Source organism: Scyliorhinus canicula, chromosome 21 (genome assembly GCF_902713615.1).
Source record: "Scyliorhinus canicula chromosome 21, sScyCan1.1, whole genome shotgun sequence".
NCBI lineage: Eukaryota > Metazoa > Chordata > Chondrichthyes > Carcharhiniformes > Scyliorhinidae > Scyliorhinus > Scyliorhinus canicula.
The window spans coordinates 60,197,616-60,215,419 of record NC_052166.1 but is presented as its reverse complement, the minus strand read 5'-3'; the positions used below and the strand labels follow the sequence as shown (position 1 = coordinate 60,215,419).

The window sequence follows — 17,804 nt, the reverse complement described above, 5'->3', positions numbered from 1 at the left end:
GGGGTTGGAATGAAGGCAAGTGGGTGGAGCAGGGGGGTGGTCAACGGTGATGCTTCTGTTTAGCCTCTTCTCTCCCAACTACTAAACATGAGGCAGCTACGACATTCGATCGCTAAGATGGCACCTGTGACAAACGGCACATATATTTTTGCTAACTTTAGATTCGTGACAAGATTTGACTCAAAAGAGAAGCATCCGGGACGCTCCTCTGACACAGTGTGCCTGAAACATGCTGACTCTGTTTATGGTCACACGGACAGGCAAACACTTCAATGACGTGGCAGCCACACAGCCTGGCAGCTGAGAGAGGAGAGAGGAGAGAGAGAGAGAGAAAGCCAGGCCCCGAGTGAGTGGGGAATGTATCGGTTGTCAGGCACGGACAGCACAGCACAAGGCACAGCCTTGGCGAGGGCCAGCAACACAGAACTGTACTCAGTAAGAAGCAGCTTGATTAGGATGTCCGCCTTCTTAGTCGAGCCTGGAATTTCCATTGGCTCGGCGGACGCCTCTGGAAAACATCTCCATTGAGGAAAAACCCCAACGCGGAGCAGGGTGCGAATACAGCAACGGGATAACTGACCTGATTAGAAAGAGAGGTCGGTTGAGGGATAAAGGGGGCACGGGGAGAGCTTTCTCCTGCTCTTCGCAAATACTGCCAAAGGATCCTTTACATCCACCTCAAGAGGAAAACGAGCCTCAGTTTATCCCTCTGTGTAAGGCAGCGGCTCTGATAATGTAGCACACCACCACTGAGGCATTTATGGGTCAGTCGAGAATAATGACCCAAGATTGGAACTTGACCTAGTTCACCCTAAGATGAGCACTTTGTGTCGCTGTACAGTACCTTCCACAACCAGGGCAGCACGGTAGCATGGTGGTTAGCATAAATGCTTCACAGCTCCAGGGGTCCCAGGTTCGATTCCCGGCTTGGTCACTGTCTGTGCGGAGTCTGCACATCCTCCCCGTGTCTGCGTGGGTTTCCTCCGGGTGCTCCGGTTTCTTCCCACAGTCCAAAGATGTGCGGGTTAGGTGGATTGGCCATGCTAAATTGCCTGTAAGTGTTCTAAAAAGTAAGGTTAAGGGGGGGGTTATTGGGTTACGGGGTATAGGGTGGTTACTGTTTTGAGTAGGGTGATCATGGCTCGGCACAACATCAAGGGCCGAAGGGCCTGTTCTGTGCTGTACTGTTCTATGTCTATGTCTAACCCCAGCCAAGTGTCTTCCAGCCACTATAGGACCATTTTTAAAGTGTGCTCAGTGTTTTGGGTGTATGAAACGTGGCAGGCACTGTACACACAGTAAGAAGTCTTACAACACCAGTGTGGATGAGCAGAGAGATCTCGGTGTCCATGTACATAGATCCCTGAAAGCTGCCACCCAGGTTGAGAGGGTTGTTAAGAAAGGGCATACGGTGTGTTTAGCTTTTATTGGTAGAGGGGATTGAGTTTCGGAGCCATGAGTCATATTGCAGCTGTACAAAACTCTGGTGCGGCCGCATTTGGAGTATTGCGTGCAATTCTGGTCGCCGCATTATAGGAAGGATGTGGAAGCATTGGAAAGGGTGCAGAGGGGATTTACCCAGAATGTTGCTTGGTATGGAGGGAAGATCTTATGAGGGAAGGCTGAGGGACTTGAGGCTGTTTTCGTTAGAGAGAAGAAGGTTAAGAGGTGACTTAATTGAGGCATACAAGATGATCAGAGAATTAGGTAGGGTGGACAGTGAGAGCCTTTTCCTCGGATGGTAATGTCTAGCACGAGGGGACATAGCTTTAAATTGAGGGGAGATAGATATAGGACAGATGTCAGAGGTAGGTTCTTTACTCAGAGAGGTAGTAAGGGCATGGAATGCCCTGCCTGCAACAACAGTAGTGGACTTGCCACACTAAATGCATTCAAATGGTCATTGGATAGACATATGGACAATAAGGAATAGTGTAGATGGGCTTAGAGGGGTTTCACAGGTCGGCGCAACATCGGGGCCGAAGGGCCTGTACTGCGCTGTAATGTTCTATGTTCTAGGTTAAAGTCCAACAGGTTTGTTTCAAACACTAGCTTCGGAGCATTGCTCCTTCCTCAGTTGAATGGAAGGAGCAGTGCTCCGAAAGCTAATGTTTGAAACAAACCTGTTGGACTTAACCTGGTGTTGTAAGACTTCTTACTGCGCTCACACCCAGTCCCAACGCCGGCATCTCCACATCATGGCTGCCATGCACACAGACAGCTCCCGTAAACAGCAATGAGACGAATGACCTGACAATCTGACTGTGATGTTAGTTGTATCGATGCCGATGCAGGGAGGCATCCCTGGACAGGGAGCCGCAAACGTCAAGTGCTGGTGAATCGTACACTTCCGAAGAGGAAGCATTCGAGGATCTCTGATAAGTCAGGCAGTTCACATATCTCTGGTTACAGAATAACAGAGGCAGCCACTTCCATTGTGCATGTGGTGACTAAAGTGCACCATGGCTCAGTGAATAGTTCCTCAGTGCACAAGGAGAAAACTGTGAGTTAGAACTACTGACGCTTAAAGCAGGCTTTGAATGTCTGAGAGCAGACGGAAAGCCTGTCGTTGGGAGGCACCAGCGCCTGGCGGAATCTCGCACCTCCTGGCGGGCCCATTCTGCGGGATTCTCCGCCAGCGCACCCATGCGCACGCTTCCGACGACGTGGAGGAGCCTCACATCCCGCTGCCGGAGGGGGGCGCACTGCGCCGGAAAACGATACTGGCGGGACGGAAATCCCGCCCATTGCCTGCCCAAATTCTTTTTTTTAAATAAATTTAGAATACCCATTTTTTTTCCCCCCAATTAAGGGGCAATTTAGCATGGCCAATCCACCTAACCGGCACATCTTTGGGTTGTGGTGGCGAGACCCACGCAGGAACGGGGAGAATGTGCAAACTCCACAGTGACCCGGGGCCGGGATCGAACCGGGGACCTCAGTGCCGTAAGGCAGCAGTGCTAACCACTGCGCCACCGTGCCGCACTTCCTTCCCAAATTCTTTACGTGCGTTCCCAGTGTCCAAAAGCATCAGGCTGGGAGCGAAAATTCATAAAAGGTACCATCTTGTCAATGGCAGGAGGTGTCATAAATATACATCCATGTATATAATGGGAGTGCAGACAGGCAGTGATTGACACACTGGATGACCAGTAAGCACACAGAACAGAGCAGCCAATCACCAGACAGGACACTACCACTATAAAGCCAGAGGGCACCAGTTTTCCCCCGCTCTCTCGGGACCCAGCCTCTGAGACAGTCAGAGCTCGTGAGCATAGCCAGTGCAAACACCACGTGGTAGTCAGTAAGTCTGGTCAGGCTAGCATCAGGTCTCCAGTCAAGTCAGCACAGTGTCAGCCCACAGTTGGAACATGTAAAATAGTTCAGATGTTAAATAAAATCGTGTTCGCATCTCATCAAGTGTTGGAAGGTCTATCTCTCGCTTACACTGCATCAAAGTGTAGTCCACATAGACCCAGCCTGACCAACACATCAGGAGGAACATATGCCTGTTGCCAGTGGGGTGGGGTAGTGGATTATCTCTGGGATTGGAACCAGGATCCCCAGAGCATTACCCTGGGTCTCTGGATAACGAGTCCAGCAGCACCACCACTACTCCACCGCCCACATTTTGCAACCGTGGCACACTCTCGCGTTGTGACTCTCTCAGTCATAAACAACACGCAAAGCCTGTATTAAAGGGAATTCCCCCAAATAGGCCCAGAGCAAATTGCTTTCTTTATTTTCTGCAGCTGTGCCAATTCTAATTGCCAACAATGATTTAACAGAGAGCATTAACGCAATTCCCAGGGCAGAGCCAGGGGTTTCCAGCACGTGTTCCTGGAAAATGGCTTTTCTCTGTTCCAGCAGGCCAGAGAAAAGGGAATATTTCAGGTTTACCCCACAGGAAAGCTGCTTCCTTGCTCCCGTCTGGACGGGAGCGGAATTGAAGAATAATGTACCATTCAGAAGGTGGCCACTCTGCCCCTTTGTGCTGTACCCTCCCATGCTCTTTCCAACTGGCCCTGCAAATATTTTATTTTAAAGCAAACATGCACTTATTTAAAAAATGCCGTTGTTGACTCTGTTTCCCCACTACCCTTTTCAGGCAGCACACCCCAGACCCCCAACAGTTAAACACAAAACTGTTGGGATTTTTTGTCAATCATCTTTAAGCTGTCCCCTTTCGCCACGTTTCTTCCCATCGGCTCTACCTAAACTAATGAAAGATTTTAACACCTCGATTGAATCGCCCCTTAACCTAACCTTCTTTTCAAGAGGCTTTGAGACGCAGTGGGCAGCACCCCTGCCTCTTGAGCCGGAAGCCTCCCGGTTCGACTCCCACCCCAGGATTTGATGGCCTAGGAAGGCCCGTCTATACCGCGGCCAAGCAGGCGGAATGTCAACCTGCAAAGCCTTCCAACAGGCCAATGGCTGGCGGTAAGAGCGGGAGAGACACCTGGTCAGCCACACTTGATGTTGTGCGGCGCCCCCCCCCCCCCCAAAAGCTATAAGCCCCTGGTGCCTGTTCTAGGAATTACTAGCTAGGGAAAAGAATTGGAATTAACCTTCTTTCCTTTAATCATAGAATTTACAGTACACAAGAAGGCCATTCGGCCCATCGAGTCTGCACCGGCTCTTGGAAGAGCACCCTACCCAGGCCCACATCTCCACCCTATCCCCATAACCCAGTAACCCCACCAACACTAAGGGCAATTTTGGGAAATTTAGCACGGCCAATCCACCTAACCTTCACATCTTTGGACTGTGGGAGGAAACCGGAGCACCCGGAGGAAACCCAGGAGAACATTCATGGCTATAATCAACAATCTCTCGGATAAATAAAGTGGACAGCGCAGGTTGTCTCCAGTTGCTGGCTTTGGTCACGTGAAGGAATTGTGCATCATTCATTAAAATAATCTATAACCTATACAATACGTTTATGAATGAAGGGATATTCCTTCAGAGGAAGCCTTGCTCCTCCAGTTTTATAAATGAAAAGTAACGTCAGACAGGTGGCTAAAAGAGCAGATAGGCTCAAGGTAAAAGAAGCGAACTCCAGACCTACCCGGGTGCACCACTTGGCCTGATTTATCCTCGTTCTACTCAGCTGCTCTGCTTGTCTGTGTGGCTCCTTTAGAAACATCCTTCCTCACCCAAGCTGGGTGGGATTTACATTTACCAGTGGAACAGCTGCAAAAGCAGTGCAAAGGGCTTTGCGGATAAAGCAGATTTCACCGTCACAAATAGCAGTCTCTGAGGCTGCGAAACCCCTCTCACACAGATCTGCTTAGCATTTCAATTTCATAACTTCCGAATTTAGAAGCTACCGACCCGAGTCCTTGCTGTGTCGTGTTTCCAAAAGTAACGTCTGCTCTTCCTCTTTGAACTTACCCCTCCTTCTGCCATCCGTTTTGGACAATTGCTGGGCACAGTCCAACAAGAGTCTGGTGACAGGCCTTCAAAGGCTCATTCACCAACTGTGGCAGAGCAAGCTGTTCTAGACCATACGGGGAGAATGTGACCAGAAATCCTGGCCTCCACATGCAAGAGGGGGAATGCCTTCACTACCAACAGCTGACAGCAACATCACAATATACCCTGCTTGTTCCTCCCAATGCCTGACTGTGACCAGAAGTCCACCCGCACCCTTTGGGGGCGATTCTCCCAAATGGAGCGTTTCACGATGGCGTGAAACGGGCACGGGGACGACCGGGTTCTGCCCCACAGGGGGACCAGCACGGCGCTGGAGTGGTTCATGCCGCTCCAGCCTCCCTTCCCGGCGCCAAATGGGTGCCGCGCCAACCTGCGCATGCGTGGGGGACTTCTTACGCGCGCCGGCCCCGACTCAACATGGCGTCGGGGTTCAGGGGCCGGCCAAGCAACAAAGTAGGCCCATGGGGGGAGAGGCCGGCCTGCCGATCGGTGGCCCCCGATCACGGGCCAGACACCATCGGAGGTCCCCCCCGAGGATGGTGCCCCCCTCCCCTCCCCCCACAGGCCGCCCCCGACCCTTCGCGCAGAGTTCCCGCCGGCAGCGACCAGGGGTGAACGGCGCCGGCGGGACTCTGCCGTATCCACGCGGCAACTCGGCCCATCATCTGGGCCGGAGAATCGGCGGCCTGTTGGACTTTAACCTGGTGTTGTAAGACATCTTACCGTACACATCTTTGGACTTGTGGGAAGAAACCGGAGCAACCCGGAGGAAACCCACGCAGACATAGGGAGAAAGTGCAAACTTCACACAGTCACCCAAAGTTGGAATTGAGCCTGGGTCCCCGGCGCTGTGAGGCAACAGGGCTTTTTAAAAAAATATGTTTTTATTAAAGCTTTTTCAAACAGAATTTTTACATAACTAATGACAGAAAAATAAACGTAAAAATATTTAACAAAACTAGGTGGATGTTGTCATTATACAAGTAAGAAAATATACATTAAATAGTCAGTCCCCCCCCCCCCCCCCCCCCGACCCCCCCACTTGCTGCTGCTGACATTTTACCGCACCCCTAGAAAGTCAAGGAAAGGTTGCCACCGCCGGGAGAACCCCAGCAAGGACCCTCTCCAGGCTGAGGAGCCCAGCCATGTCACTAACCCAGGTCTCCGTGCTCGGGGGTTTCGAGTCTCTTCACATTAACAAGATCCGTCTCCGGGCTACCAGGGAGGCAAAGTCCAACACATCGGCCTCTTTCGCTTCTTACATAGAATTTACAGTGCAGAAGGAGGCCATTCGGCCCATCGAGTCTGCACCGGCTCTTGGAAAGAGCACCCTACCCAAGTCCACACTTCCACCCTATCCCCATAACCCAGCAACCCCACCCAACACTAAGGGCAATTTTGGACACTAAGGGCAATTTATCATGGCCAATCCACCTAACCCGCACATCTTTGGACTGTGGGAGGAAACCGGAGCACCCAGAGGAAACCCACGCACACACGGGGAGGATGTGCAGACTCCGCACAGACAGTGACCCAAGCCGGAATCGAACCTGGGACCCTGGAGCTGTGAGGCTTCCTGTACTCCCGGATCCTCTGACACCCCAAAGATCGCTATTGTTGAAATCGGCTCCACCCGCGTGTCCAACATCTTGGACATAGCCCTCGTAAAGCCCTGCCAGAATTCTTTAAGCGCCGGGCATGCCCAGAATATATAGACATGGTTCGTCGGACTCCCTGAACACCTCGCACAGCTGTCCTGTCCTGAAACCCCCCGTCTATCCTGCCCGGAGCAAATCTATGATTGTTCCGTATCGGGGTCCAAACTGAGGCCCCCTCCTCCTTCCTGTGCCTCCTCCACTGTCCCCAGACCCTCAGTGCCACCGTCACCACCGGGCTTGTGGTGTACCGCGCCGGTGAGAACGGCAGCGGAGCCGTTACTAGTGCCCCTAGGCTGGTGCCTTTGCATGGCGCCGCCTCTAGCCGCCCCCACGTCAACCCCTCCTCCATTACCCATTTCCTAATCATGGCCACATTAGCCGCCCAATAGTAGCTACAGAAGTTCGACAGTGCCAACCCCCCCCCCGACTACGCTCCAAAACAGCCTTTTAACCTCGCGGGGTCTTGTTGCCCACACAAATCCCGTAATAATCCTGTTCACAGCACCGCTTGAAGAAGTATTTGGGATGAAGATGGGAAGGCACTGAAACATGAACAGGAATCTGGGGAGAACCGTTATCTTCACAGTCTGCACCCTTCCCGCCAGGGAAAGCGGGAGCATGTCCCACCTTTTAAAGTCTCCCTCCATCTGCTCTGCAAGCCGCGATAGATTGAGCCTGAGTCGGGCGTCCCAGTTCCTAGCCACCTGTATACCTAGGTAACGAAAACCTCTCTCCACCATCTTGAGCGGGAGCTCCCGCAGTCTCTCCTCCTGACCTCTAGCATGGATTACAAATAGCTCACTTTTCCCCACGTTCAATTTGTATCCCGAGAAGCTCCCAAAGTCCCTTAGGAACCGCATGAACTCCCCCATCCCCTCTATCGGGTCCAAAATATACAATAGCAGGTCGTCTGCATAGAGGGAACCCGGTGCTCCTCCCCCACTCCCGACCAGCCCCCTCCAGTTCCTTGAAGTTCTCAGTGCTGTGGCCAACGGCTCGATTGCCAGGGCAAATAGTAACGGGGATAGGGGCCACCCCTGCCTCGTCCCTCGATGCAGTCTGAAATACTCCGACCTCAGCCGGTTCGTGGATACACTTGTTACGGGGGCCTGATACAGTAACTTGATCCACCCTATGAATCCCTCACCAAATCCAAACCTACCTAACACTTCCCACAGGTACTCCCATTCTACCCTGTCAAAGGCTTTCTCTGCACCCATTGCAAACACTACTTCTCCTCCTTCTGAGGGCATCATAATGATATTCAGGAGCCTCCTCACATTTGTATTCAATTGTCTGCCCTTGACGAAACCCGTCTGGTCCTCCTCAATCACTCCCGGGATGCAGTCCTCTATTCTGGTAGCCAGAATTTTAGCCAGCAGTTTGGCATCCACATTCAGGAGCGATATCAGCCTATAGGACCCACAGTGAAGCAGATCCTTCTCCCTCTTCAAAATGAGCGAGATCAATGCCTGCGACATCGTCGGGGGGAGGGTCCTCGCTCCTTTGCCTCGTTAAAGGTTCTTATCAGGAGTGGGCTCAGCAGCTCCGAGAATTACTTATAGAATTCCACGGGGAATCCGTCCGAACCCGCGGCCTTGCCCAACTGCATAACTGCTAGGCCCTTAACTATCTCCTCCAACTCAACTGGGGCCCCCAGTCCCTCCGCCAGATCTTGTTCCACCCTTGGGAACCTCAATTGATCCATAAATTGCTTCATCCCTTCCCCTCCCCTCGGGGGGTTCTGACTCGTACAGTTTACAATAAAACTCCTTGAAGGCTTCATTGATCTTCTCTGGGCCAAGACCGTGTTGCCTTCCTTATCCCTCACTCCCCCGATCTCCCTGGCCGCCTCTCTCCTGCGAAGTTGGTGCGCCAGCATCCTCCTTGCTTTCTCCCCCATACTCGTAGACTGCCTCTTTCACCTTCCTCAGCTGTGCCTCCGCCTTCCCAGTGGTCAGCAAGTCAAACTCCGCCTGCAATCTCCGGCGCTCCTTCAGCAGCCCTTCCTCAGGGGTCTCCGCATACTTCCTGTCTACTCTAAGTATCCTCCCACCAGCCTCTCCCTCCCCACCCTCTCCCTCTTCTCTCTGTGGGACCTAATAGAAATTAATTCCCTCTAATAACTGCCTTCATAGCCTCCCAGATCGTTGTTGCTGTTACCTCCCCTGTGTCATTTGTTGTCACATAGTTCTGGATGCTCCTCCTTATCCGCCCCACACACCTCCTCATCTGCTAGCAGTCCCACATCCAGTCTCCAGAGAGGGCGCTGCCCTCGTTCCGCCCCCAGTCGCAAGTCCACCCAGTGTGGGGCATGGTCCGAGACCACAATGGCCGAATACTCGACCCCCTCCACCCTCGGGATTATCGCCCTGCTCAACACAAAAAAGTCAATCCGCAAGTAGACTTTGTGGACGTGGGAGAAAAAGGAGAACTCCTTCAACCCTTAGCCACACGAATCTCCATGGGCCCACGCGCCCCCCCCATCTGATCCATGAACCCCCACAGGGCCCTGGCCGCCGGCGGCCTCTTTCCCAACCTGGACTTAGACCGGTCCAGTACCGGATCCAGGACAGTGTTAGAATCCCCCCCCCCCCCACCCCCCCCCCCATGACCAAGTTACTTGACTCCAAGTCCGGGATTTTACCCAACATGCGCCTCATGAATTCCACGTCATCCCAGTTCGGGGCATAGACATTCACTAACACCACCCAGGCCCCTTACAGCTTCCCACTCTATTATGTACCCCCCTTGTCCGCCACAATACTCCCCGCTTCGAATGCCACCCGTTTACTAACCAGAATTGCCACCCCTCTAGTCTTTGAGTCTAGCCCCGAGTGGAACACCTGGCCCACCCATCCCCTCCTTAACCTCGTTTGGTCAGCGAGTTTTAAGTGCGTCTCCTGAAGCCTGGCCACATCCGCCTTTAATCCCTTTTGACCGGCCTGTTCAAACCCCTCACATTCCACTTGATCAGCCTGGACGGAGGGTTGACCCTCCTCCTCCCTACCGACTAGCCATCTCCTTTTTGGCCGTGCCCCCCGCTCGCTCCAGCCCTCCTGCCCCCCCATCCCGACTCTCCAGCCGTCCCCAACAGTTGGCTCCCCATCAGTCAGCAAAGCAGCGCCCCATCCCCCCCCAACACCCCCCCCCCAGTCCCAACCCCCCCCCCCCCCCCCCGTGCCAAGCATCTGCTTAGCACTGATTTCCCCCCCATTACGCTTCCGTAAGTCAGCTGACCCATGCTGACCCCAGCCGCTCCCGCCTCTATCTGAAGCTTACTATTGTCTCCTCCTTCGGGCCCATCTCCCCCTCCCCCACAGGGTAAGAGGGCAAGAACCATCCAGATTCTTCCCGTGCAACAAAAAACACAACCCGGGGCGTTACCCCGCGCCCTGAGAGAAACACAGAATAAAAAAAAAGGGAAAAACCCCAGAAAGAGAAAAGCGAACAACTTAAATTCTACTGCGAATCTTACATCAGGCCAACACCCAGTTACACATCCCCATCAGAGTGTTTCACCCACGTGCCGCTGCCCCTTAGTTTGAGTCCAGCTTTTCATGTTTAATAAATGTCCACGCCTCGTATCAAAGTAATGGTGCCTGTCCTGGTAAGTTACCCAAAGCCTCGCCAGATGCAGGAGCCCGAACTTCACCCCTTTGCTGTGGAGGACCACCTTGGCCTGGTTGAATCCCGCACGCCTCTTAGCCAGTTCAGCTCCCAAGTCCTGGTATATGCGAATCTCGCTGTTCTCCCCATTTACTGCTCCGCTCCTTCTTTGCCCAACGCAAGACACGCTCCCTGTCTGTGAAGCGATGGAACCTTATTGGGTGGTGTTAATGTGGCTTGGTTGATTAACACGCCTCTCTTGCAGCCTGAAGGTTATGGGTTCAAATCCCACTACTGACTTTAGTTAATTAGGCTGAACATCTTAAAGGAGGGGAGAGGAAATCCCAGAGCTTGGGGCCTGGGCAGCTGATGACATGGATGCCAATGGCAGAACTCTGACTGGGGGAGAGCAGACCAAAGTCAGGGATTTCTCCGTCACTCTTGGGAACTTTTTGCAACAACATGAGCTGAGTGACCCCGCCAACTCCCAACCCCAGAGAGAAACCTGAACAGAAAAACGTTGTTACTTCTTCTAATGTTCTCAATAATTAAATAAAAACCCTCCATTCAAAGTCCTTTTATAGAATTTACAGTGCAGAAGGAGGCCATTCGGCCCATCGAGTCTGCACCAGCTTTTGGAAGGAGCATCCCACTTAAACCGACACTTCCACCCTATCCCCGTAAACCAGTAACCCCACCTAACCTAAGGGCAATTTATCATGGCCATTCCACCTAACCTGCACGTCTTTGGACTGTGGGAGGAAACCGGAGCACCCGGAGGAAACCCACGCAGACACGGGGAGGATGTGCAGACTCCGCACAGACAGTGACCCAGCCGGGAATCGAACCTGGGACCCTGGAGCTGTGAAGCAACGGTGCTAACCACTATGCTGCCAACTCTGGAGCTGACAATCGGCTGATTTACTGGCACTGGTTGGCTCCAATACAGCCACGCTATTCTTGTTTAGTGACTCTATTCTCCCAGTCAGCAGTCAAACGGCTCTCTGCGACCCACAGACGGTGCGGTTAATGGGCACAGACAACGCGGTAGTCAATGCTCAAAGCAGTTCTACTCTGATAAGGGGAGGTTTGGGAGAGATGCCAGGAAGTATTGCAGAGAGCAAGCGATCAAGGTCATTGCCAGGAAGAGTGGTCAGGGCCGGGATACTGAGCTCATTTAAGAAGCAGCCTTAAATGTGTTGGGACGGCAGTCTGAGATCAGTATCTGAGTAAATGAAATCAAGTCGATTGAAAGGTCTTCAGCTAAACATCTTACATGATCTCAGCCTGGAGAGAGAGCTGATGGGAAATGCTCAGTCTTTCTGCTTTTTATACTTGTAACCTGTCCAATTGGTGATGTGATTCACTGGAACCCAGCCTCATCACGCGAGGAGCACTTTTGCTCTCCAAATCACCCCCGACGCTTCAAAATCAAATCCTGTCAGAGGTCATGGGCAATAAAATGGAGTTTAAGCACATTGTTGGAGAGAGAGGGGAGAGTTTTTTTTCTCTTAGGCACTCAAGTGCTCACACCAAGCAGCCTCACACATAATTTAGATGCAGTTCAGGGCCATGGATGTCCCAAAATGGTCATTCTGACTTTGGCCAATAATGGAAGAACGGGTGGTGTTAATTTGCCCAATCCATTTTCCGTTCGATTCAGCTTTTCATTCTTATTTCCAATAGCAGGATATGGTGAAGGAATAAGTCTGAAGCTTCTATTTTACCTGAAGCAAGTTTATTCTCAGAAGAGTCCCTTACTGCTTCTCCACGCCCAACTGTTCCAGCTGTACCCATGTGACGTTGAGCGAATGATCATCACCTGACCTGTCTATAACAACGCAAGGGGTGGCATGGCGGCACAGTGGGTAGCACTGCTGCCTCACAGCGCCAGGGACCCGGGTTCGATTCTGATCCCGGGTGACTGTGTGGAGTCTGCACTTTCTCCCCGTGTCTGCGTGGGTTTCCTCCGGGTGCTCCGGTTTCCTCCCACCGTCCAAAGATGTGCAGGTAGGTGGATGGGCCACGCTAAATTGCCGCTTAGGGCCTAGGTAGGGTAGTCTTTCGAGGGGCCGGGACTCGATGGGCCGAATGGCCTCCTTCTGCACTATAAGGTTTCTCTGATTCTACAAAACTTAATAATGTAATTGACACAGAATGTCATTATTGATAGTTGATCTGGGCCAGAATTCTCCCGCTGTTGCGAGTCACTTTTCCCGTTGGCAGCACACCCTCACCCACGGGTTTCCCGGTGGCATGGGATGGCATCAATAGGAATCCCGCCGCCAGCGAACAGCGTGACCTCGAGACACACACACACGGCTGGGGGAACCGGAGTTCTTTACCACCAATGAAGCACTTCTGAAGTTTAGCCACCGCTGTACTGTCGGAACAAGCAATTTCTGCACAGCAAGATCCCACAAACAGCAAACGCTGCACCATCCAGATAACCTGCTTTTTAATTATGTTGTTTCAGGAACCAAATGTTGGCCAGAACACCGGGAAAACGCTTTCTCTCTCCCTGCTCCTCTTCAAAATAGTGCCATGGGATCTTTTAGCCAACGATCGCCCCAGAGGCTGATATAAGCTCTCAATTGAAAGTGCAGCCTTCCCTCAGTACCGCATTGGAGTGTCGGCCCAGATTTTTGCGCTGAAGATCTAGTACAGAACCTGAACTCCCTGGTCTAGACGACTCACAGAGTTGGAAGTGCTGCCAACCGAGCCATCCCTGACACGGTGAGACGTTTCTGCGAGGCTCCTTTGCTTCCATATTAGGGGTCCATCACCAAAACCTGCCTCCCCTCCATTGACTCCATCTACACCTTCCGCTGCCTGGGGAAAGCGGGCAGCATAATCGAAGACCACTCCCACCCGGCTTACTCACTCTTCCAAATTCTTCAATCAGGCAGGAGATACAGAAGTCTGAGAACACACACAAACAGACTCAAAAACAGCTTCTTCCCCACTGTTACCAGACTCCTAAACGACCCTCTTATGGACTGACCTCATTAACACTACACCCCTGTATGCTTCATCCGATGCCGGTGTTATGTAGTTACATTGTGTACCTTGTGTTGCCCTATTATGTTTTTTCTTTTATTCCCTTTTCTTCCCATGTACTTAATGATCTGTTGAGCTGCTCACAGAAAAACACTTTTCACTGTACCTCGGTATACGTGACAATAAACAAGTCCAATCCAATCTAATCCAATCCAAAGAGGAACGTCTGGTTCTGAGGTGGTCTGATGCTACAATCTGGCATTCCTCGGCGAGCAGAAAGCAGCGGCGGGGGGGGGGGGGAGTGGCTAATTTGATCCCTGGCTGTTCCGAGATTCTCATGGCAGCCCAGGTGGAAATGCAATAGTGGCCTCAGCGAGTAGCTCTCTCTCTCTCTCTCTCTCCCTCTCGCCTCTTCAGATCAAAGGCTGTTGGTTCAGGTCCCACTCTGGGAACTTGAGCCCTGCTCGACGTTCCAGTGCTATGCTGAGGGAGTGCTGGCCTGTCAGGAGGTGCAGAAACCTTGCCTGCCCCCCTCAGAGGTGGAAGGACAAAATCTGACAGCACTAAATTGAAGAAATACAGGAGAGTTCTCCTCGGTATCCAATATATCCCCCAGCCAGCATCACTAAAACGTTATCTGGTGATTAGCACATCACGGTTTGTGAAAGCTTGCTGGGGTGTAGAACAGTGATCGCACTTTGAAAGCACTTAATTAGCTGTAAAGTGCTTGGGATGTTCTGAGGCACTGTATAAATTACAAGTCTGTCTTTTTAATGTGACCTCAGTGTCATTGGACAAAAGAGCAGGCCTGGGGGAGGAAATGGACAGATTTGGGCTGTTAATTTAGGCGAGGCTCTTACCGCAAGGGGCCAGGGGGTGGAGCGGTCACAGTTGAACACCCAGCCCACACTCAGTGCAGAGTAAGGCTGGGCAGGCACCTCCGGAACTGGAACCCAGCACGGTTCACCAATCATGGGCAGCATGGTCACACAATTACCGTTAGCACTGGTGCTCTGGTTTCCTCCCACAGTCCAAAGATGTGCAGGTTAGGTGGATTGGCCATGCTAAATTGCCCTTAGTGACCAAAAAATGGTTAGGAGGTGTTAGTGGGTTACCGGGATAGGGTGGAAGTGTTAAGTAGGCCAGTACAGACCCGATGGGCCGAATGGCCTCCTTCTGCATTGTATGTTCCCGGAGGAAACCTATGCACACACGGGGAGAACGTGCAGACTCTGCACAGACAGTGACCCAGCGGGGAATCGAACCTGGGACCCTGGCGCTGTGAAGCCACAGCGCTATCCACTTGTGCTACTGTGCTGCCCGTGCTTGCCTCCCACAAGTCCCGAAAGACGTGCTTGTTAGGTGAATTGGACATTCTGAATTCTCCCTCTGCGTAAGCGAACAGGCGCCAGAGTGTGGCGACCTGGGGGCTTTTCACAGTAACTTCATTGTGACAATAAAGGTTATTTGGAAAAAAAATTAATCTTCAAAGAGGAAGAAGTGGGACGACGGACGGTCCGGAAGGGCTGGAAGCAGGGCGCTCACCCGTCAATGCAGTACCAGGTCCCCCCGTGAAACCGTCTCATTCTGAGCATCTTGTGAGATAATTCCACCTAATGAATAACAATTAGCAGCCCGCGGTAAAACAGAGGTGCTCCTGGCATCACTTAATTACTTAACACTGTTAATATGCGAAGCAGCACAGTGGCACATTCAGGGGAAATTATTCCCACCGACAGTGAGAGTTTTATTTTTGGGACATCAAAGCTTCTGATTAACGATGCATGAATTACAGCCGCAACATTTATAGAATTTGTGTGACTTCGCAAGACGTTTCACAGCAACCATCATTAAACAGAATTCGATACTGAGCCGCAAAAGAAGATAAGTGACCAACAGCTTCGTCAAAGGCAGGTTTTGAGGAGCATGGTAAAAGGGGAGAAAGATATGGAGAGATGTGGAGAGTTTTGCAACTACTTATAGTACCTTTAATGCAATAAAACATCCCAAGGTTCGTCACAGGACTATTATGAAACAGAATATGACACCAAGCCACAGATTCATCATAGAATTTACAGGGCAGAAGGAGGCCATTCGGCCCATTGAGTCTGCACCGGCTCTTGGAAAGAGCACCCTACCCAAGGTCAACACCACCACCCTATCCCCATAACCCAGTAACCCCCACCCAACACTAAGGGCAATTTTGGACACTCAGGGCAATTTATCATGGCCAATCATCCTAACCTGCACATCTTTGGACTATGGGAGGAAACCGGAGCACCCGGAGAAAACCCACGCACACACGGGGAGGATGTGCAGACTCCGCACAGACAGTGACCCAAACCGGGAATCGAACCTGGGACCCTGGAGTGTGAAGCATTTGTTTTTTTTTTATTTAGAGTACCCAATTATTTTTTCCAATTAAGAGGCAATTTAGCGTGGCCAATCCACCTATCCTGCCCATCTTTGGGTTGCGGGGGTGAAACCCACGCAGACACGGGGAGAATGTGCAAACTCCTCACGGACAGTGACCCAGGGCCGGGATTCAAACCCGGGTCCTCAGCGCCGTAGGCAGCAATGCTAACCACTGTGCCACCATGCTGCCCTAGCTGTGAAGCATTTGTGCTATCCACAATGCTACCGTGCTGCCCCTGATGGCAATATTTAGACAGGCGCCCAAGGGTTGGTCAAATGTGTAGGTTTTGAGAATGGTCTTAAAGGAAGTAAATCAGAGAGACCTTGGGAGAGTATTTCACAGCTCAGGACCTGGGTGACTGTAGGCGCTGGCCAGCAAAGGCGGAGTGATTACGATCGAGGATGTACGAGAGGCCAGAATTAGAGGGTAATGGAGTTTATCTTATTCATTCATGGGATGTGGGCGTCGCTGGCAAAGCCAGTGTTTCTGCCCAACCCAGACCCCAGCATTGGGCAGCACAGCAGCACAGTGGTTAGCACTGTTGCTTTGCAGCGCCAGGGTTCCAGGTTTGAACTGAGTGGCTTGGTCTCCTATTTCAAGGACAATTAAGGGCCAAGCACATTGTTGTAGAGGAGATGTACGAGGCAGGTTTTTTACACAGTGGGTAGTGGGTGCCTGGAACTCGCTGCCGGAGGAGTTGGTGGAAGCAGAGATGATAGTGATGTTTAAGGGGCATCTTGACAAATACGTGTAGGCCAGACCAGGTTAGGTTGGCGGATTTCCATAGAATCCCAACAGTGCAGAAGGAGGCCATTCGGCCCATTGAGTCTGTAACAGCCCTCTGAAAGAACACCCTACCTAGTCCCACTCACCCGCCCTATCCCTGTAACCCCAGTTAACCAGCACATCTTTGGATACTAAGGGGCAATTTAGCATGGCCAATTCACCTAACCTCCACATCTTTGGACTGTGGGAGGAACCCGGAGCACCCGGAGGAAACCCACACTCCTCACAGGAATTGAACGCGGGTTCCTGACACTGTGAGTGAGGCAGCAGTGCTAAACACTGTAATAGTAATAATAATAATCTTTATTGTCACACGTAGGCTTACATTAACACTGCAATGAAGTTACTGTGAAAAGCTCCTAGTCGCCACATCCCGGCGCCTGTTTGGATACACGGAGGAGAATTCAGATTCTCTCTAACAAACACGTCTTTTGAGACGTGTGGGAGGAAACCGGAGCACCCGGAGGAAACCCACGCAGACACGGGGAGAGCGTGCAGACTCCGCACAGACAGTGACCCAAGCCAGGAATCGAACCTGGGATCCTGGAGCTGTGAAGCAACAGTGCTAACCACTGTATTACCGTGCCGCCCATAAAAAGTTGAATAGCAGAGAACGGTGTGCCCCCTTGCTAAAGGACATTAGTGAACCAGATGGGTTTTCACAACAATCGACATGGTTTTCTAGTCATCGTTAGACGTTTAATTCCAGATTTTCATTATTGAATTTAAATTCCGCCATCTGCCCTGGTGGGGGACTCGAACCCAGGACACTGGAGCATGTCCCTGTGCCTCCGAATTACCCGTTCAGTGACAATACTTCTACAGCACCCTCTTCCTCCCCCCCCCCCAACTCGGAGTGTTGTTCGGCTGGGGGCGACTTCAGAGACGGGGGGAGGGGG

At 51.8% G+C, this 17,804-nt stretch overlaps 1 protein-coding gene across 3 annotated transcripts in view; it reads right to left on the bottom strand.

Moving 5' to 3' along the window:
• The window catches only part of LOC119955420 (ral guanine nucleotide dissociation stimulator-like), a 187,038-nt gene that overhangs the window by 76,857 nt on the left and 92,377 nt on the right, over nt 1–17,804 (bottom strand). The window contains exon 1 of one of the 3 annotated variants that reach the window (XM_038781541.1): nt 5,069–5,183. The exons of the other annotated variants lie outside the window; for them this stretch is intronic. Coding sequence (XP_038637469.1) covers nt 5,069–5,146 — 78 coding nt within the window. The 5' untranslated portion in view covers nt 5,147–5,183. Of the gene's footprint in view, nt 1–5,068; nt 5,184–17,804 lie in introns of those variants that run through there. 3 annotated transcript variants of the gene reach the window in all.